The sequence below is a fragment of the Haemaphysalis longicornis genome, unplaced genomic scaffold (genome assembly GCF_048455015.1).
Source record: "Haemaphysalis longicornis isolate Haplotype H1 unplaced genomic scaffold, Haemaphysalis longicornis Haplotype H1 scaffold_2, whole genome shotgun sequence".
NCBI lineage: Eukaryota > Metazoa > Arthropoda > Arachnida > Ixodida > Ixodidae > Haemaphysalis > Haemaphysalis longicornis.
In genome coordinates this window covers 222,944,612-222,962,497 of record NW_027526295.1, presented here as the reverse complement: position 1 = coordinate 222,962,497, position 17,886 = coordinate 222,944,612, and the positions used below count along the sequence as shown (strand labels likewise).

At 48.8% G+C, this 17,886-nt stretch overlaps 1 protein-coding gene across 4 annotated transcripts in view; it reads right to left on the bottom strand.

Moving 5' to 3' along the window:
• The window catches only part of Drak (Death-associated protein kinase related), a 230,290-nt gene continuing 212,404 nt past the window's right edge, over window positions 1-17,886 (bottom strand). For all 4 annotated transcript variants that reach the window (XM_077699468.1, XM_077699469.1, XM_077699467.1 and 1 more), the window contains 4 exons: window positions 15,401-15,527; window positions 9,936-9,984; window positions 6,770-6,949; window positions 1-2,472 (listed from right to left, as the gene is read on the bottom strand). In XM_077699468.1, coding sequence (XP_077555594.1) covers window positions 1,857-2,472; window positions 6,770-6,949; window positions 9,936-9,984; window positions 15,401-15,527 — 972 coding nt within the window. In that variant the 3' untranslated portion in view covers window positions 1-1,856. The remainder of the gene's footprint in view (window positions 2,473-6,769; window positions 6,950-9,935; window positions 9,985-15,400; window positions 15,528-17,886) is intronic.

The window sequence follows — 17,886 nt, the reverse complement described above, 5'->3', positions numbered from 1 at the left end:
TCTTTGCTGCTGCATCATTTATTGTTTCACTGTGAGCCACCGCTACAGAAAGAGAGGCACATGGTGATGGCAGTATATGCAGAGATGTAGATCACAGGATCGACTGCTGTCTCAGGATATATATCGCTCTTCATTTGGCTTCTTTTCCCTCCCTTTTCTCCACAAACCATCCGCAGCTTTGATTGTTCACAAACTCCACGCAAATAACAACGCGCCCGGCAAAAAGCGAGTAACACAAACACACGCGTAAAAAAAAAAGCTGTTGGCTCATTTAAATGAATAAATAAAAAAAACTGAACAATGGCCTCCACTTATTGGCGACAACTCGCCATCTGTCGCAGACCTCCCTTTTACCTTGCCTACAAAAAGGTATGAATGTTTTTGCAGAGGCAAAGCGCAAGAAAACACAGTTCAACCTCACACTATCAATTGACGAAATGTACATATATACAGTGAGCTGACCCCAACAGCAAGCCAACGCCAGCAATTGCGGAAAAATGTGCGAAGTGCTATTCCGTGGTCGAGTTTTGATAATGTTCTGAAGTAAAACTTTTTCGTTATTAGTTAGTTTGACCAGTCTCAGAGTATGCAGCATAAAAAAAAGGTTAAGCATAATGTAATAAAATGGCGCCAAACTTGACTTGGTTCAAGGTTTTTTTCTGACGATGTAGGAATTTTTGTTGATTTCTCTAATATTTGTGCAAAGTGATAAATTGTACAACCATACCAGTCACAACATAAAATTTCTACAGAAGGAAAAATCATAAGGAGGATGGGTTATTGCACGCTGAGACAAAAAGCCACCAGAAAAATCCAAAAGCTCGGCAAGGTCTTCGAGCGCCCGCACACTGCAAAGATAGCTGCCCCTTAGTACGAGATACAAACCCAACAGTAGAAATTCCCTCAACCGCACAAACAAAACAGCAAATATCATGCTTCCCTAATTTCTACTTTGTAGAGACAGACGAGTAATGGTAAAGGGGAAACAAAAAAAAAATTCAGAGAAAAGGGGAGGTAACACTGCATATATTTTGGCCTACAGGTCTAGAGTTAAACCAACACCACGACTGCAACTAAACATATAGACATTTTTTGTTTAAACTCGGGAGGACTAGAAGCTCCAAGATTGTTCAGCACACTTCCCACCACTGAAAGCTCACAGAAAGCCACAAGGCATGCGCGTCCAATCAAAACTGGCTTTTGAGGCCAGACATGTCAACAGCAGGCATCAGGCTGCTTCCACGAGACCCAGACGTGAGATGCACTCAGCATAGGGCTGCCCTGCATGTAATACTCAACACTGCATTTGGTCTGGGGGGGATAAAACAAAAAGCGGGGGGAAAAGGGAAACGGGCGTTTATTTACACGTACGCAGCAGTCATGACTTTGGTACACGTCTATCCGCAAGCAATGGTATCGGCGTACACCAAGTGGAAAGAAGCTCAGTAAAGGCACGTTTGTACACCCAGGCGTGGAGGAAGACAGCTTTGTACATTGCTCTGTCAATCTTCAAGGCACCCTCAAACACCAGCAGTGGCACTGCAAAACCGGTTCTAGAAGCTCTGACGGCAGCCAAGAGATCACCACTTCGCACAGCATGCCAACCGCCTCAGCGGCACAGGTGTGCAGCGCTCTTCCACACGCGGACAGACACACAAACAAAGGGGTGGGGGGGAGGGGGAGGGGGGTGGACACGGTAATAACTTAAGCGACATCCCAAATCTAATCCAAGGTCGCCGACAGTCCTAGCTCGCTCGTCACAAGTCGCTGGGGGGAGAGAGAACACGCATTCTACAGAACATGCTGGAGGATGGGGGAGGCTGTGGAGGGCTCCGCTCGCACAGGCCGAGGACAGTTCAGTACACGATGCCCACTCGCTCGTCGACGATGATTTCGTCCGTGAAGATGAGGCGCTTGCCGTTGAGCGCGATACCGTCCAGCTCCACCATGACCGACTCGACCTCCTGGACGTGGCGGATGGAGGCCCCCCTGCGCTCGGTCGTGGTGACTGTCGTGGCGCTCTGCGTCCTCTGCCGCTTGAAGCGCGGAGGCACAGCAATCTGCAGGGTGCTGCTCTGCGTCTTCTTTGGCAGGCTGGCCCCGAGGGCTGCTCCGTTAGTGCGGTCCTTGAGGATCACCTTCACGGGGCTGGAAGAGATCTTGGGCGGCGGCGAGAGCGGCAGCGGCGGAGGCTGGATGAGATCGGTGTCGTCATCGTCGTCGTCATCGTCAACGTTGTGGTAAAAACGGATGCTCGGTCGGAGGGTCGGTGGGGTGGACTTTGGCAGGGCCGGCTTGGAACTGGGCGCCTCATCACTGTCCTCGGAGGCGGACGACTCAGAACTCGCAGAGCCAAAGGCTGAGCCGGAAGCCAGGGGCTGGCTGATGGCCTTGGGAGGAGACGGCACCATGGAGGGCTTGCAACAGGCCAGCCAGGGATGGTTCAGACACTCCTTCGCAGTGAGCCGCTTGCTGCAGAAATGAAAAAAGAATAGTGTGTTAGGTCACATGGAGTCTTGATGAAACGGTCTGTGTTTCCTACCCTTGAGGTGTGAGAAGTAAATCAAAAGTATAAGGACGAGGTTGAGAATGGTTGCTACCACAGGGATTGAGAAAATGTGTGCACTAAGCAAAACACTGTTTAGATGGAACTAAATGAAACTCACGGCACTGCCTGCATTCTTCTTTTCACAGAACATCTTAAATTTTTCGTTAACCTTGACAACAACATAGCAGGACAACAACAATCTAAGACCCCCGAGATTAACACTCGTGCAGAACTAAGTTTCCTGGTAAGACATTTTCAATGTCTGGAGCAGTTCGCAACATTTTGCCTTTCCTAGAAGCTTTGGTGATAGTCTCTCGTGTGCCTTTGAAGTGCCCACAATATGACGGCTATAAAGAATGCTCCTCACACCAGAACTCTGCAATTCCCTTGCAGATTCACACTGCGTAGTATCAGTGTTCCTGCTACTACACTTGCACCTGCTGAAAGTGAGAGTTGCATTTAGAGGCCAAGACTGCAGTGCAAGGACCCCATTCATGTGCGACATCATGAGACTGCCTCCCAGTGCTATGCTGCAAATCAGACACTGCCTGGCACACAGTTCCTGAATCCATGAGGCCATGATTCAGCACACTAGTGCCACAAGCCAGAAATTATTTTACTATATATTGTGCAGCTCAGAAACTATGCCACCGATACACGCGTTGCTATCGATGAATTTTGCACGTGCTACTGGAGAAATCACAAGAAGCTAAAGGCAAGACGCGCCGAGCCCTCCGCGGAACAAAGGCTGGTCACTTCCCACATGCTGAAGTGGCACTACTGGAGAACATCAAAGCTCTCTGTGTAAAGAGGTGTGCTGTGTCAATTGAACTGATACAGAACCAGTTTTACATAATAGTAAGGAGTGCTATACCCGCTCGAGCTAGCTGCGCAACAGGTGGGCTGCACAACTTATGCTGCACACTAAAAAATGATAATTTTGCCAGGGGTTAGCAGAGGTTAGCAAAAAAGCCCTGACCAGTGATGGCAGAGTTGACCGAGACTGAGTAGGCAGGGTTTCAGTGCCGATACTTCAGGATCAGAATTTGTCAGCGTTGACGCAGTTGCAATGCATGCAAGTCAGTGTAAAAGACCTTTCCACGTGTGCCCCCTCAACGTGTGTTGGATTCATCCTCTCGTTGACAACACTGTGCATCATTTCTTGAAAGGCCACCTGCTGCTCCTGTTCTTCGGAATTTTCACAACTCTGTGGTCAAGCCCTGGAGTGCAGCTCGTTATCGTGTTCTGTGTCAACACTACTGAGCAGATATGAGTTCTTCAAACACATTCTGGAAGAAAATCTAGTGATAGCTAGAAAGAGAGGCTCAGTGATAGAGAAGGATAATTTCAGACTTTAAACTGTTCACAGACTTATGCAGTACGAAAAATAATGTCCCCAATATCTTTGTATCCTTATCATATCGGGCCAGCTCTGTCGCAGCGTTTGAAGTCCACTGTGCTTTTAAGCAGCATGGTAGTATCAGTGCACTTTTGTTCCTTCTTTCCACAGCCAATATAAATAGATGATGTGCCATACTTTCTCAGGCCCAAGTGCCTCTTGAATAAGCAATATGGAAGCGTATGGAAGGATTATACGCTCTTTCCAGAACCGGAAAATGCTGTACCTAAATGGTGAAATGGAATTGCATTTTAGCTGGTACGGGGACTGTCCACAGTCCAGATGCTTTCCACACAAACTGCTTTGTATGTTAAAGTACTGTTTGTTTGCTTGGTAAAGAGAAGTTGTAAAAGGCAACCCAGGAGGCTTCCCTGTGGCAGATTTAAAATACTGGTTATACTTTTTCGGTGGCTATGGGTAAGCAATAGATACACACAACCGGCTTTACAGATAACGACCTGCCCATGCTTGGCGATCCCGGTGTGTTTTGTTTGCGTAAGTAACGAATGCAGTGCAAGCAGGCAGGTGTCAGAAAGAACCAAAAAAAGCCAAACAAGCTGTTTCTTTTTCGTCTGCTATTCGTTGACTATGCCCACTTGCCCAGACTGCCACCATTTTTTCTTTCAATCATTTCTTTGAGTCACTGACCTTAAGTCTTGGCCGCTTCACCATGGGGCCATGCACGCATGTTGTGTGCTTGACTGCACGTTTAAATAAATAGTTTATTTTTTTTTTGTACTGTACTTTTAGTGAGCACATTATTGTGCGCAATGGTTTTTTGTTGTGTACCGCTGTTCAATACCAGCAGCTGCAAGGCAAAAGGAGCTGCTTCCTTGCACGAGTTCCCCACCGCTTCGTTATGTAACCAGTGGCTGAAGAGAATTCCTGTCACATGCACTTGCAGGGGTTGGCTGTCATACCCAACTTGTCACTTCTGGGCCTGCGAGCCAACTCGAGTGAGCTACTGCGAGTGCTGCTCCCATTCCAGTGTAGGAGCTACAGCAGTTGAAGATGTTGGTGTTTCTAGTGTTCCTTTCACTAACAAAAAAATGCTCTGTTTTGTGTAAAAATGGTGGGGCTGCCACACAGAAAAATGGCCCTGTTGGAGCTGCTTCCAGGCAAATTCATGAGGCTACCTGCAAAATTTTACACGTGGGCTGACAAAGCTGAACACAAAAAGAAACCTGAGAAATGTTCTGAAAGTTTGAATGAACAAAAATTCTCAAGAATAAAATACGCTAACAAAGCCGACAAATGTGGCACCAGTGATGATGATGATGTTAAGATTTTTATGGCGCAAGGCCAACCGAGGCCAAAGAGCGCCAAAGGATGGTTAGTTCATTAGAGTGACATGAATGTAAAAGTAAACCATTTCAGTAAAAATAAATGAAGTAAAACTCAAGGTAATGAAGATGACTGGTGTAAAGGGCCAGGTTGTCATGATGCATGGTAAGAAATGAGATGTAAAAACTTGACATCAGTGAAAAACTTACAAACACGCTTGATGGAAAACATGGGCTCGTCTCCCAAAAGGTATGATGGGTGTAGTGGAATGTGTTGTCTGTATAGTTGTGGGAAGTGTTTGCGTCGTGTTGTGTCAAGTGCCTTGCATTGGATAAGCATGTGGATTACGGATAGGGCCTCTCCACACCCGCTGCACATGGGTCTTGGCGATCCAGTGAGCAGGTGGGAGTGTGTTACAAGTGAGCGGCCTATCCGTAACCTTGCCAAGGTCACTTCGGTGTGTCTGTTGTGTGAGTCAGTTGTGTATCGTCCCAAGTGTGGCTTTATTACATGTAGTTTGTTGTCTGACTGTTCACTCCAGTGTGTTTGCCATGTTTTACATAGGTGTTGTCTGATGAGTGGCTTGAGGTCAGTGTAGGGTACTGCTGCTATGTCTAGAGTGTTTCCGAGTCCAGCAGCAGCGGCCCTTTCATCAGCCAACTGATTGCCAGCAATCCCAGCGTGGCCTGGAACCCAGCAGACGGTCACATTCAGATTTGAGGCACACGCTGACATCAAAGATTTAGAAACCAGACTGACAACATAATTTTTGCAAGACCTTTGAGATGATTCTGTACGCACGAGGTTTTAATGAACAAAAATGCTGAAGAATAAAATACGCTAACAACAAAGCAGACGAGTGTGGCACCAGTGCTGTTTATTTTGTACATTGACAGTTATATAGCTAAGAACCGGATCCTGACTGACCAGTATGTACTAAGTTCTGATCTATACAGTTGGTACGACTGCCACAACCACTACATTTTATGCGATCAGTAGCAGGTCACTCCACGAGTGAAACAAAGCTGGCGAAGTTCAGGACTAAGTTTAGTGTCACCTGACAGCACATGCCATCCCTACCCAGCAATTTCTTGGCTAGCGGGTTCCCGTAGGCGCTGGTTGCATGAACAGGTCGCTATCTATAAAGCCGGTCATGGAACCACCTCCACTGGCCCTCCAAGAGAGAAAGACCACAACTTCACTCCCAACGATAGATGTTTGTAAGGATGTATTGCAACAAAAGGGATAGTTGGGAGAGTTTGTGGGTACTGATGTTGAAATGTTATGGTGACTTAGAGTCAGCACCTGCCTTGTGCATTCTTCTACGTCCTTCGTCCGTTTGCACTGTAACACTTCAACATGTTTGTAAGGGAAAGTTTGCGGGTGTTTGTGCGTATCTAAATGAATCCGTCATCAATCCTCTTTTGCCTACGTTCTTGCAATTCTATCGCGAGAAGGATTAATTCCGAATTTTTCAGTTCTCTTTTTTATGGCTTGGAACAAACGTAAATATGCATTGATGTTGAGAAAGAACTCACCTTGCATCGCGGACAATGAGACGGCTCATGAAGTCTTTGGCAGAGCTTGACACATCTCCGAAGAGTTCCTCAGGGAAGTCCAGGCTGCCGTTGGTGATGTTGCAGAAGGTCTCCTGCTTTGTGTCCCCTCCAAAGGGCGAGTGGCCAGACAGCAGCACGTAGGTCAGGACACCTAGGCTCCTGCACAGAACAAACCAGGCGACATGGCATACAGTGAAAAGGCCGTCCTCACTGATACGGAGCTCGCAAAACAGGGCCAACGGCGAATTAAAAGTTTCAGCCGCAACAACACAGTCGCATTAGAACCCACAACACATCCAGAAACCTAACATTAAAATTCCTCAGGGAACACAAGTCTGCTTACATGCTACGAGGGCGAAAGCCTGGCGAGACTTATTATTAACATCTTCACTGCTACATCGTATTTGTGTCGTATTTCATCGCAGTTGCTTCTTTCTCTTTTGGCACAAAATACTTTGCCGGCTTCTTCTCTGCTACACTGTGTTTATGGTATTTTTTTTAGTTTTGTTTCTTCGTCTTACGGCATGAATCACGTTAGCAAGCAGACTGGTACACGCCACAGCTTCCACTGGGCTGAGACGGCTGGACGGTCCAATGGGGCCCTGGCACGGCCGTACCCAGAGGGGGGGTTTGGGGGTTCGAACCCCTCCCGAAATATTTTTCAGGCAGCACGTAAGCAATACTTACTGTTGCTTTCAGCAAAACTACCCCCTTCCCAAAATCCATACCCCGCTTCCCCCCGAAAAAAATTTCTGGCTACGGCCCTGGGTCCTGGACTGAGGAAACCGACCACTTGGCTCCTTTCCTTTAATAAAGTTTACTCTCTCTCTCTCTCTCTCTTTCTAGAATCAGGGTTCTGCACGGCTGGTGTGCACCATTTGTACTCGTGTGCCGCGACGTTAAGGTGTTCTGCGGCATGCACTGTTCTTTACTTTTCAAATTCACGGCACCGTGAATTTTTTGAAGCGAACAAATTAGCACCTCCTCAAAGCTCTTCATTCCCGGCCAATCTCCTGCGCAAGTATGTGCTACGAAGAAAGGAACAACAACGACAACAACTTTCGTTCTGCGCTCGCAATGTGAGGAGATGGTACAACTGGTAGAGCACTGGTCTGCTACTATGCACACCCTGGTTCAAATCCCATTCCCATCGGATCACAAATGTGTTTTGTTTACTCTTTACTGTGGCGGTCATTTCCTTGACTGGACAACAACAACAAACAACAACACTTTTTTGCACAATGCGGCACTTACGACTTTCACCTGAAAAACATTGACAAGACAAGACCACTACAATTAATTCAAATACAGTGGCACAGGGTGTTGTCTAAGTTCCTTTGCCAGAGTTATTTGTTTTGGATACTGCCAGGCCATAGTGGGCTGGTACTTTGACCAGGGTTCATAGCAGCTATGAAGAAAAAAATTTCAAGGTTTTTAAGGTCTTTCAATGCCCAACATAAAAATTTCAGAGACTTCAAGCAATGTGTTTAGTAGCTTGGACAGCAAATGACTTCTTCAACAACAAAATCGTTCATTTTATTTGAGACATAAAAAAAAAAATGAAATTAACATTAACCTTGCCTTCAATCACACACTACCTCGAGGCACACACAAGAAAGTATCTCAAGAGAGTGTGTAAGTTTTTGAGCAATAGCACAATCAAATGCTTGGACCGCTTGTACGTTTTCTTTTGCAGTTTTTGAAAGACTGATTTCACATTGCATCTGAAGTCATGACCTGCATCAGCTTTTTGAGCATAATTGTCACCAGCTGTTGTGACGTCAGCAGTCATCTTTTCGAATTTCTTATTCTTGTGTCTGTTGCTCTCAATTTCCTCTTCAATAAGGCTTCTCTTCGAATATGTTAACTATTCAGCTTCCTTCTTCTGTTCCTCTGAGTAAACTTGGTACCAATTCTATGCTGTGAACTTAGTTCACATTTGACGTTCTCTAGAAATCTATGTGCGCTGTAACGCTGCATATTATGTCGTGGTCGACTCAGGACACAAGAGTTGGCACGTGTCCCAAGTGCTGACTTTCCCACAGCGGACATTTCATGCCAAAGCTCAAAGACCTGCACTCAGCACGACGAGAGAACACAGGGTTCGGAACTAACCAGTGCTTATAACTGTCATAATCCGGCCAGGCCCGCTGAAAATTGAAATTCTGTGCCATATCAGACAACTTGAAGCTTGTTTACAACCAGTGAAACGTATTGACAGCCACATAGTCAGGGCATGGCAAGGGCTAGTGGGCAGACTGCAGCAGCCAACAAAGCTACAAGCGAAAGGAACGCACACGGGATTAGACTGGCTCGGATTAGCTGTTGAACGTGGCCAGACACTCAGTAAAATTGGCTAAGCCAAGCTGAGCGTATAAAATTCAAGAACTGTCCAGGACGTCTAAAAAATAAAGTGTCTTTCAAGGCCTCGAAAATGGCATTTCCAAAATCAAGGGTTTTTTTCACAAGGTTTTCAAGGACCGCTATGAACCCTGGTTTGATTTCTGAACAACAACAATAGATAAAAACTCGCGAGTTTTTCGACTGGCTGGTGCGCCTAAATGCTTGAGCTGCATAACTTTACTTGCTGGCTTAGACCCATGTGCCTTTGATGCGAACAACTCCATTCTCGAACCTGTGGTGCGAACACAATCATTCTTTACCTGAACAAACTTCCCTTTGTGACAGGTGTTAGAAAGTGCCTCTGCCTCCTAAACGCGGAAGCAAGGTAATTTTGAAGGACCAGTCTATATGAAAAATCTAAAAGTAAAAGTTTCTGAATGTAAAAGTTTACAACCGACCAAAAAGCAGGTGTATGGCTTTAAAGGAAACCTCGACATACTTCTCAGAAAACCTGCGCAGTTGAAGAAACCTTCATCCTGGTCCAAGCTTTGAACCCGGGACCACCACCTATCTGGGGCAGTCGCTCTACCAACTAAGCCAGACAGGGGAATGGCCATGTGTAATGGCCATGTGTAATACATTAGTGAATTAATGGGTAAGTGTAAGGCGACCAATTCTAGCGGGAATTGCCAAGATAGGGCAAGTTTCCACACACAAAAAAAGGAATTCGCATTTTTAACAACAGCAGCTGCAGCTTGTCCCAAAGTAACTTTTTAACAAAGGGCCGATATCGGCAACTTACCAGATATCTGTTTCAAGTGAAATAGGCTCGTACTGCAGGATCTCTGGAGCTGCAGGGAACAAAAACACTACAGGTCAGTCATTTTTCACTGGCACTAATTAATACAGCATATCACAGACTACTGATACAGCAGAAACATAGTACATGCCAGCAGTAATACAGCGATGCCAGGCATTAACATTGGCAAATAAAAAAGCCCACAGACAATCTGCGACTGCTCAGACCTTTGCAAAAAACTTAAAAAGAAAAACCAGGCCAACGTCCTATCACAGTACACATATGTCTATGCCTGCCAATAAAAACTGAAGGCAAGGCAAAAGCTATAATATAACAACTGTTCTGTTTGTTCTCTGTTACCAGTTTGTTGGCTCTGTTCAGTAGTGTTGATTTCTGCGAGAGGACATACTCTATGCTGCCCAACTCTTTCTTTTTTGTTTGTTCCACAAGCTTTAAGCTGGAAACAGGTCCTGCTTAACTGTACTATCAACACTGAAAACAGCATTATGTTTACAAATACTCTCCTGCCACTCTCTTTTTACATGCTAACACACGCAGCAGAAAGCGAACCACCTAGAGTTCATTTTGTTTGCACTGCCCCAACAGCAAGGCCACGCTATCATCACAATCACCTAATTGTAATGTTTTATCAACTCTCTCTCTCTCTCTCTCTCTCTCTCTCTCTCTCTCTCTCTCTCTCTCTCTCTCTCTCTCTCTCTCTCTCTCTCTCTGGTGTGTGTGTGTGTGTGTGTGTGTGTGTGTGTGTGTGTGTGTGTGTGTGTGTGTGTGTGTGCGTGCGTGCGTGCGTGCGTGTGTGCGCGTGCGTGCGTGCGCACGCGCACGTGAGTGAGTGAGTGAGTGAGTGATATATAAATACCTAAATAAACTGTGGCTGCGCTGCTGAGTGATGGCGAAAGCAGCCAGGCATGTCACTGGTAGCTGCTTATTTCAGTAGGCTGTAGCAATTATGAACCACCTTCAGCAATCAATTGTGGCCCTTACGAAATGGTTGGTTGTTGCACTTAATAGCTCCTTTTCTTTCTCTTTCTATTTTTGCCACACACTTTCATGCTTGCACATCAAAGTTCACTCAATGCAAACACATTGAGCTCCAGCTGCTTTTGTTTTTTTACAAAGACCCTGCAGTCACCCAGGCACCCCCCCCTCATGCATTCCCAGGGAGGGTGCCCGCATGGGGAAGTGTCCGCAAACAGAATGCGTCCGCAAGCAGAAACCCGGGGAGAGGGAGCGCGGCGCGTGGCTGCTGCAGCCGGTAAGGCCAAGGCGCCGGAGAGGGTGGAGAGCGCTCCACAGCGCCGCGAAAACGGAGCGGCGCGGCAGCAGCTGAGGAACGGAAAAGGATGGAGAGAGAGAGAGATGTCGGCGGTCGACCACTGAGGGTCGGGCACAGCAGCGTTCGCGGAAACGCGGGGGGGATGTATCAGAGTGCAGTGTGCCGTCGAACGCGACACAACCGCTCCCGCCGCCAATCAAACAGACACCGCCGGTCGGTAAGGCGCAGCTGTTAATGCACCCGTATGGGCTGGGCCCCGTGTCGTAGTGTCAGGTCCCCCATACTTTGATTTGTCGGCCGCCACAGCTAAATTTAACTGTGATGAGCAGTCAAATATATGTATTCAATTCACATAAGTGGGTGCTACATGTACAACTCCCGTAACCGCTTTTCGTTGCTTCCTTTGCATCTTTCGCCCTAGGACAAACCCCTGCCCCCCTTTCACGATGTTGTTTTGCAACACACTTTTGTCAAAGTTGTGAGGTTAGACAACTACGTTAGACCAACTGCCCACACATTTGCAGCTGCTTGTTAAACTTTGCTACATAGCTGTATCAAAACACTTTGTGCGAAATTCATTGGTTTCCTTTGCCACATCACTTTTACGGCAGGGACACCTTATGATACACAGGCTATAGCGATTTCACAGCTTTTCGTGTCAGGTCCCCCACTTCGTTACTTCTAACTCCTTTACTGCGACTTGGCAGCTGCACGCGCCAGCACCCATGATGAGAATGAGACCTTTCGTGCGGCGGGCTTCCGTTCCTTTTAGCGAAGAGGCGCCAGCGTTACGGAACGTCAGCGACAGCTGAGTAGTCGACGCCGCGACGACAGGGCGACAATGCCTGTTCTCTCTCTTGTCGCCTGCTACGTACACGCGAGACAAGGAAGGAGGCGTGGCTGTATTGCGTCACACTCAACGCGTCGTCCTCAGGCTGCCTCGCGACCGTCAACAGGCGGGCAGGAGCGACGCCACGCCAAGGTCCCGAGTGGGCCGCGTAGCCGCATACCGCGCCGGAGTCCGTCACCAACACGGCGCGGACAGGGGCGATCAAGGGGAACGTAGAGCGGTAGAACGGCGGCACACGCCCTCCTGTGCGCTGCTAGCCCTTGAGACTGCTCAATTAAAGGCTCCTCTATCGCCGCCGAAATCGGTGCCTGTGCGCAGCCCACGCGAGCCCGTTGCTCCTGGCTGTGGTGGGCGAGCACCGCCGTCCGTCCGCGCTGGCACGCGCACCGCGACGCATATGGACTGAGACCACAAAGCGCCTCCCTCCAGGGCACGCTAGAAGAACAAACCAGTGCGAGACGAAGGCGTGCCGAGTAATAAAAAAAAAATGCGTTCGTCATTATAATTGCAAACTCATCAACGTACTGCGATTTTCCTCCACGTTTTGACCAGAAAGATTCGCCAACAATGATAAGAACGTATTTCCTCACTCACTGGCCTATCCCCCGCCCCCCATATCATCTCTCCATCTCACGCTACGCTGACTCAAAGTGAAAAAGCGATAGCGAACGCCACCGTGCAAAGATATGAGCAAGAAACGCCGTGATGGCAGTAAAGCCCACGCTTAACGTATCCGCACCCATTTGCACAAGCCGGGTGCGCAGGCTGGGGGCGCGGAAGGGGGAGGAGGCCAGTCACTGCCAGCAGCCGACAACGACGAAAACGCCGGGAGACGTGCGCGTGACGGCAACGACGCACACGCGGTCCGAACGCCCGGCGCCACCACACCGCGCCGTAAACATGCCGGCGTCGTCGTTCGGCGCGAGGCAATAAATAATAAGCGCCGGCCGCGAAACCCAAGACGCGAGTGTGATCAAACGCGCACGCGTCAGAAACAAGGCGAAAAAAACCAGATGAAGAAGAGCCTTTCGAAACATCGCGCCACGTGCCGCCGGTTTGGTTCCGATGCAAGGCGGACGCCACCACCAGCCGACTGAGACTGACACGTACGCCACAGCCTTTGTGGACGGCGCCACAGAGTAGACGAGCCGCGGACAACGAGAGGGACACACGCGGTCACAAGTGGTTAAGCGTTGTTTTCTATCCACTCCGTTCTGCTCCAGTCGTTACAAAACGCTAACCGAATTATTGGGAGCCAGGGCGGAGCAGCGGTCATGACCCGACACGATTCTCAAATGGCGCCACGGAGTCGCCTGCGGAAACGGCGCGACGGTCGTTGCAATTGTGGCACAGCGGCGCAAACGGAGCCCAGGCACCTTCAAGCGGGAGCGTGCAGTTTGCGCAACATGAAAACGGCGGTGCCCTACTGCGCATGCGCGCCTGTCTCCCCGCGTAGGGAAACCCCGTAGGGAAACCCCGTAGGGAAACCACAGCTGTTCTGTGTATTCTTACTTGACTATCGTTTAAAACTCTCGTGTCGTCTGCAAAACCTTTTGGACGTTGAATTCTGGCCGGAAACTCCGGAACTCGGCAAGTAGATCGCCAGTGCATTTCTGGACAGAGCTCGAGAGCTTACTCGGCCAGTTTGAGCGCTCATGTTGTCGCACCTCAGTGTGCTGTAACGGCGTCACGTTCTTCCTACTTCCTCTTAGACATGCGAAACCTCTTGTCGAGACCTGCTGAACTAACCAGCTGGAAAGACGTGATCGTCACCGAACGTTGGAGTTGTTACGATGCGGTCCGTGATATTCTTGTGTCCAGCTAAATGAACTCGGTAACGCTAAGTAACTCTGGGGACGAATTGCAAAGCACAATTACCGCACTGGACAAACAGAGCAGAAACGTGGACCTGAAAATCAACATGCAGAAAACTAAAGTAATGCTTAATAATCTCGGGAGAGCACAGCGGTTTGAGATGGGTGGTGAGGCAGTGGAAGTGGTAAGCGAATATATCTACTTAGGCCAAGTAGTGACCCCGGACCCAACCATAAGGCAGAGATAATTAGAAGGATAAGAATGGGGTTGAGTGCATTTGACAGGCATTCTCAGATAATGAATGGCACCGTATACCATTGTTCCTCAAAAGGAAAGTGTATACCAGCTACATCTTACCGGTACTCACCGACGGGGCAGAAACTTGGAGGCTCACTAAGAGGGTTCAACTTAAATTGAGGATGACTCAGCGAGCAATGGAACGGAAGATGATAGGTGTAAGGTTAAGGGACAAGAAGAGAGCGGAGCGGGTCAGGGAACAAACGCGTGTTAAAGACATACTTGTAGAAATTAAGAAGAAATGGACGTGGACAGGGCATGTAATGCGAAGGTAATAGCCGTTGGTCATTAAGGGTAACAGAGTGGATCCTTAGAGAAGGCAAACGTGGTAGGGGGCGGCAGAAAGTTAGACGGGCAGATGAGATCAAGAAGTTTACGGGGATAAATTGGTCGCAGTTAGCACAGGACCGGGATAATTGGAGTTGTATAGGAGAGTCATTTGCACTGTAGTGGGCGCAGACAGGCTGCTGCTGATGATGATCAAATGAAGAAGCCCTTTCTTTTCCTTCATGGGCCATATTCTCCAAATGAGCCGCCGGCGCCGGCACATTTGAGGAGTGGTTGAATTCTGACACGGTCTTTTGTGACTGGCTGGCTCTGCGCGCAGTTATCCGTGATGTTTTTGCGCGAAATTGTGTTAGACTGCATCAGAATTTGACCCCTCCGGAAAAGTTCCGGCGCTCCGGAGAATACGGCCCCAAGACCAGATCCAGTATAAGGCCACAGTGGTATAGGCGCGTAGCGAATTCTGTTGCACTATTACGCCGACCGTGCACCACAAGGGCGAATGATGATTATGATGATGATGAGTACAGGCCCTCCCTTTGTATCGGGACGTCGGTTGTCACCAACCTCCCTGTGTTATTCTACTTATTTGCCCAACCCTAAATAATGTCGCCTGGCACCGGGCACCGCGCGGCGACGGCATGTCGACGATCGGTAGGCACGGTGCGCCCGTTCCCTGCCAGTGGGACCGGCCGCGGCCATTACTCGGACCGAGACACGTGCCCTTGTCCGTATCAAGGAACCCAGCTGCGCTGTTTGCCCGCTCGCACAGTTGCCGCGGCCACGACAGCGCTAAGCTGCTGCCGCTGCCAGAAGGCGTCGGCTCGTTTATCGCAAGGCCGCGGCGGTGCGCCTTTCCTCGTGCGGCGCCCTTTTTGACGGGGGGCCCTGGCGTAAATACTGCTGGCCACTGCAGAGCCGACTCACCGACGTAATCCGGAGTGCCGACGATCTCGCGGATCTCGGTACCCTTGCCGATGACTCGCGAGATGCCGAAGTCGCAGAGCAATATGTCTCCCTGGGGGAAGGACGACGTCAGCAGCAGGTTCTGCGGCTGCGGGGGCAGAGGAGAGAAACAGTTTGAACGGGTGCGCATGCAATAACGCTTAATAGACACAGTGTATACTAATATAGATCACGCGCAAAGTACCTCTTACGCAGCAGTGCACACGTGAGGCGGATTTGGACGAGGCCCCGAAGACATTTGCGGCACCTAAGGCGTTCGACGTGATTATTTTTTTTCCTGCGCATTTTCAGGTGTTCGCGGCAATTTTTCTCGAAATAAAAGGATGCCAAATTTCGGGTATATTATTCGCGCAGGTGTTTAGAATGGACATTGTGCTCGTGGTAACATATTAGCCAAATAACAAGAAGCAAAGGGGGCGGCAATACGGAAAGCATGCGCGATGTCTTGAACACTCCCGGATGGCAAATTGCACAAAAAAGGTATGCGCACGTATACACAGTACATGCCTGCGTGGCTCAATAGACCAACTAATGCAGCAAAAGACTGAAATGGCTTCCTTCACCAGATTGGAGCAATCACCCGTCCATGAAAATGTACGCAGTGTCACAAGCCATATTTAAAGCTGACTCATGGCTTTTTTGTAAGTTTTTGTAACACCACCCCTTGTGTAATGTCCCTCCGGGGACCTTTAAGGTATCGAAATGAAATGACATGGCAGAAATTTTCATAGGAGCTACACGTTATGACTTCGCGCGATGTGATGCCTGGTAACGGGACAACGAATAACGGGACAACTTTGCCGCGGAGACTGACCGAGAAACTTTTATTAAGGCAGGAATACCAGAGGTCCTAGCGTGGGTAAGGGAAGCAGACAGAGCAATGATAAGCATCGCTGACAACCCGCCCTGAATTCTGGGAAATTTTCTTTGGGCAACAACGAGTAAGTAAAGGCCAAACTTGGGTGCAGTTGGTACGCGCCTGAATTTTCAGCACTACGGAAGGATGACGGTAGGGATGCAGGAACGATCACATATAGCGAGCGTTTCTTTTTTGTTCGTTTGTTTTCGCCGTCATGTACGCATGGGTATAGGATGCTGAAAGCGACCTCCTCAGCTAGGGAAACGAAACGCTAAAAGTAAAAGAATGTGTACCTCGGACAGATGGTTAGTGCTGACCCCAACCACGAAAGGGAAATCCGGCGCAGAATAGGAGTGGGTTGGAGAGCACTCGGCAAGCACTCCCAAATAATGAAGTTATAGCTTCATCTGTCACTCAAAAAAAAAAAAAAAACCGGTCATTTTCACTAACGTAAAAGCTGTGGAGGGGCGAAGCATGCAGTGTATAAGTATATTCTTGGCGCCTTGGCGTTTTTGTTAACGGCGATGAAGCCGTTGGGGGTAGAGGTATACAGCTTTGCTGTAAAAGTCTCTTGCTTTGAAGCCCAAAGCTCTCTAACGCGAGGCGTAAACGAGTTTCCCGGTGCTTTAGTAGCGTGACTACATGAGACGACCATTGCGACGACGACAGGAGACGCCAACAGCCCCAGCCCCTAAGGCGCTTCGCCCCTAAAATATACAACCAGTGCAAGAAATGGACTTGGGCTGGTCATGCAATGAGACGAACCGACAACTGGTGGAAAATTAGGGTAACAGAGTGGATACCAAGAGATGAGTCTAGAAGAATTTATTTATTTCATCCCGATGGAGGGATGAAATAAATAAAGTCGGGGGAAAATGGTGCACTCGAGCAGCGCAGGAAAGGAGCGGTTGGAGGTCAATGGGAAAGGCCTTCGTCCCGCAGTGGACGTGAGTAGGGTGATGGTGATGATGATTATTATTATGGTGATGATCGCCTGGCGATAGCGTACGCTCACTGGCAACGTAAGGGTGCTTTATATGGCGCATCCTGGGCCTAAGCACGATATTACGTTCTCCCTGCATACCGTCACGACGCAAATTTTCAGATTACCAAAAAGCAAGGCCCGACATGTGCAAGCATACGAGACAGATGACAGCCGTCGCTTCGGAACCAGAAGGGCAGATGCGAGATGACGTCGGCAGAAACCGAAACCACCGCCCCACGCGCCAGTGCACGACTCCCACTTGAGAAGACCGCGCATTTCAAAAAGCTGAAGTACACGCGAACCTTATCAGCGCACGCTCACCTTCCCATAGTTTTTGTTTTTAATGAACAGGGTCGGATAACAACTGCCTCAAACGCGTCCACCGCAGGATGGGGGGAACGGCACACGGATAGCGAAGAAATAAAACTTCCCGCTCTCTTCGGAGAGACCGCGGCCGATGTAGTAAATCAACGGACGCAGCCTCGCTACACTCCGCCGGTTCCGTCGAGCTCAACAAAGCGAAAGGTGGGCAAGGCAAACGACCGAGCAGTAAAAGCCCGGACGCGTTCGCTCGGGGATGACCGCGCACCGAAGGCGCCGTAC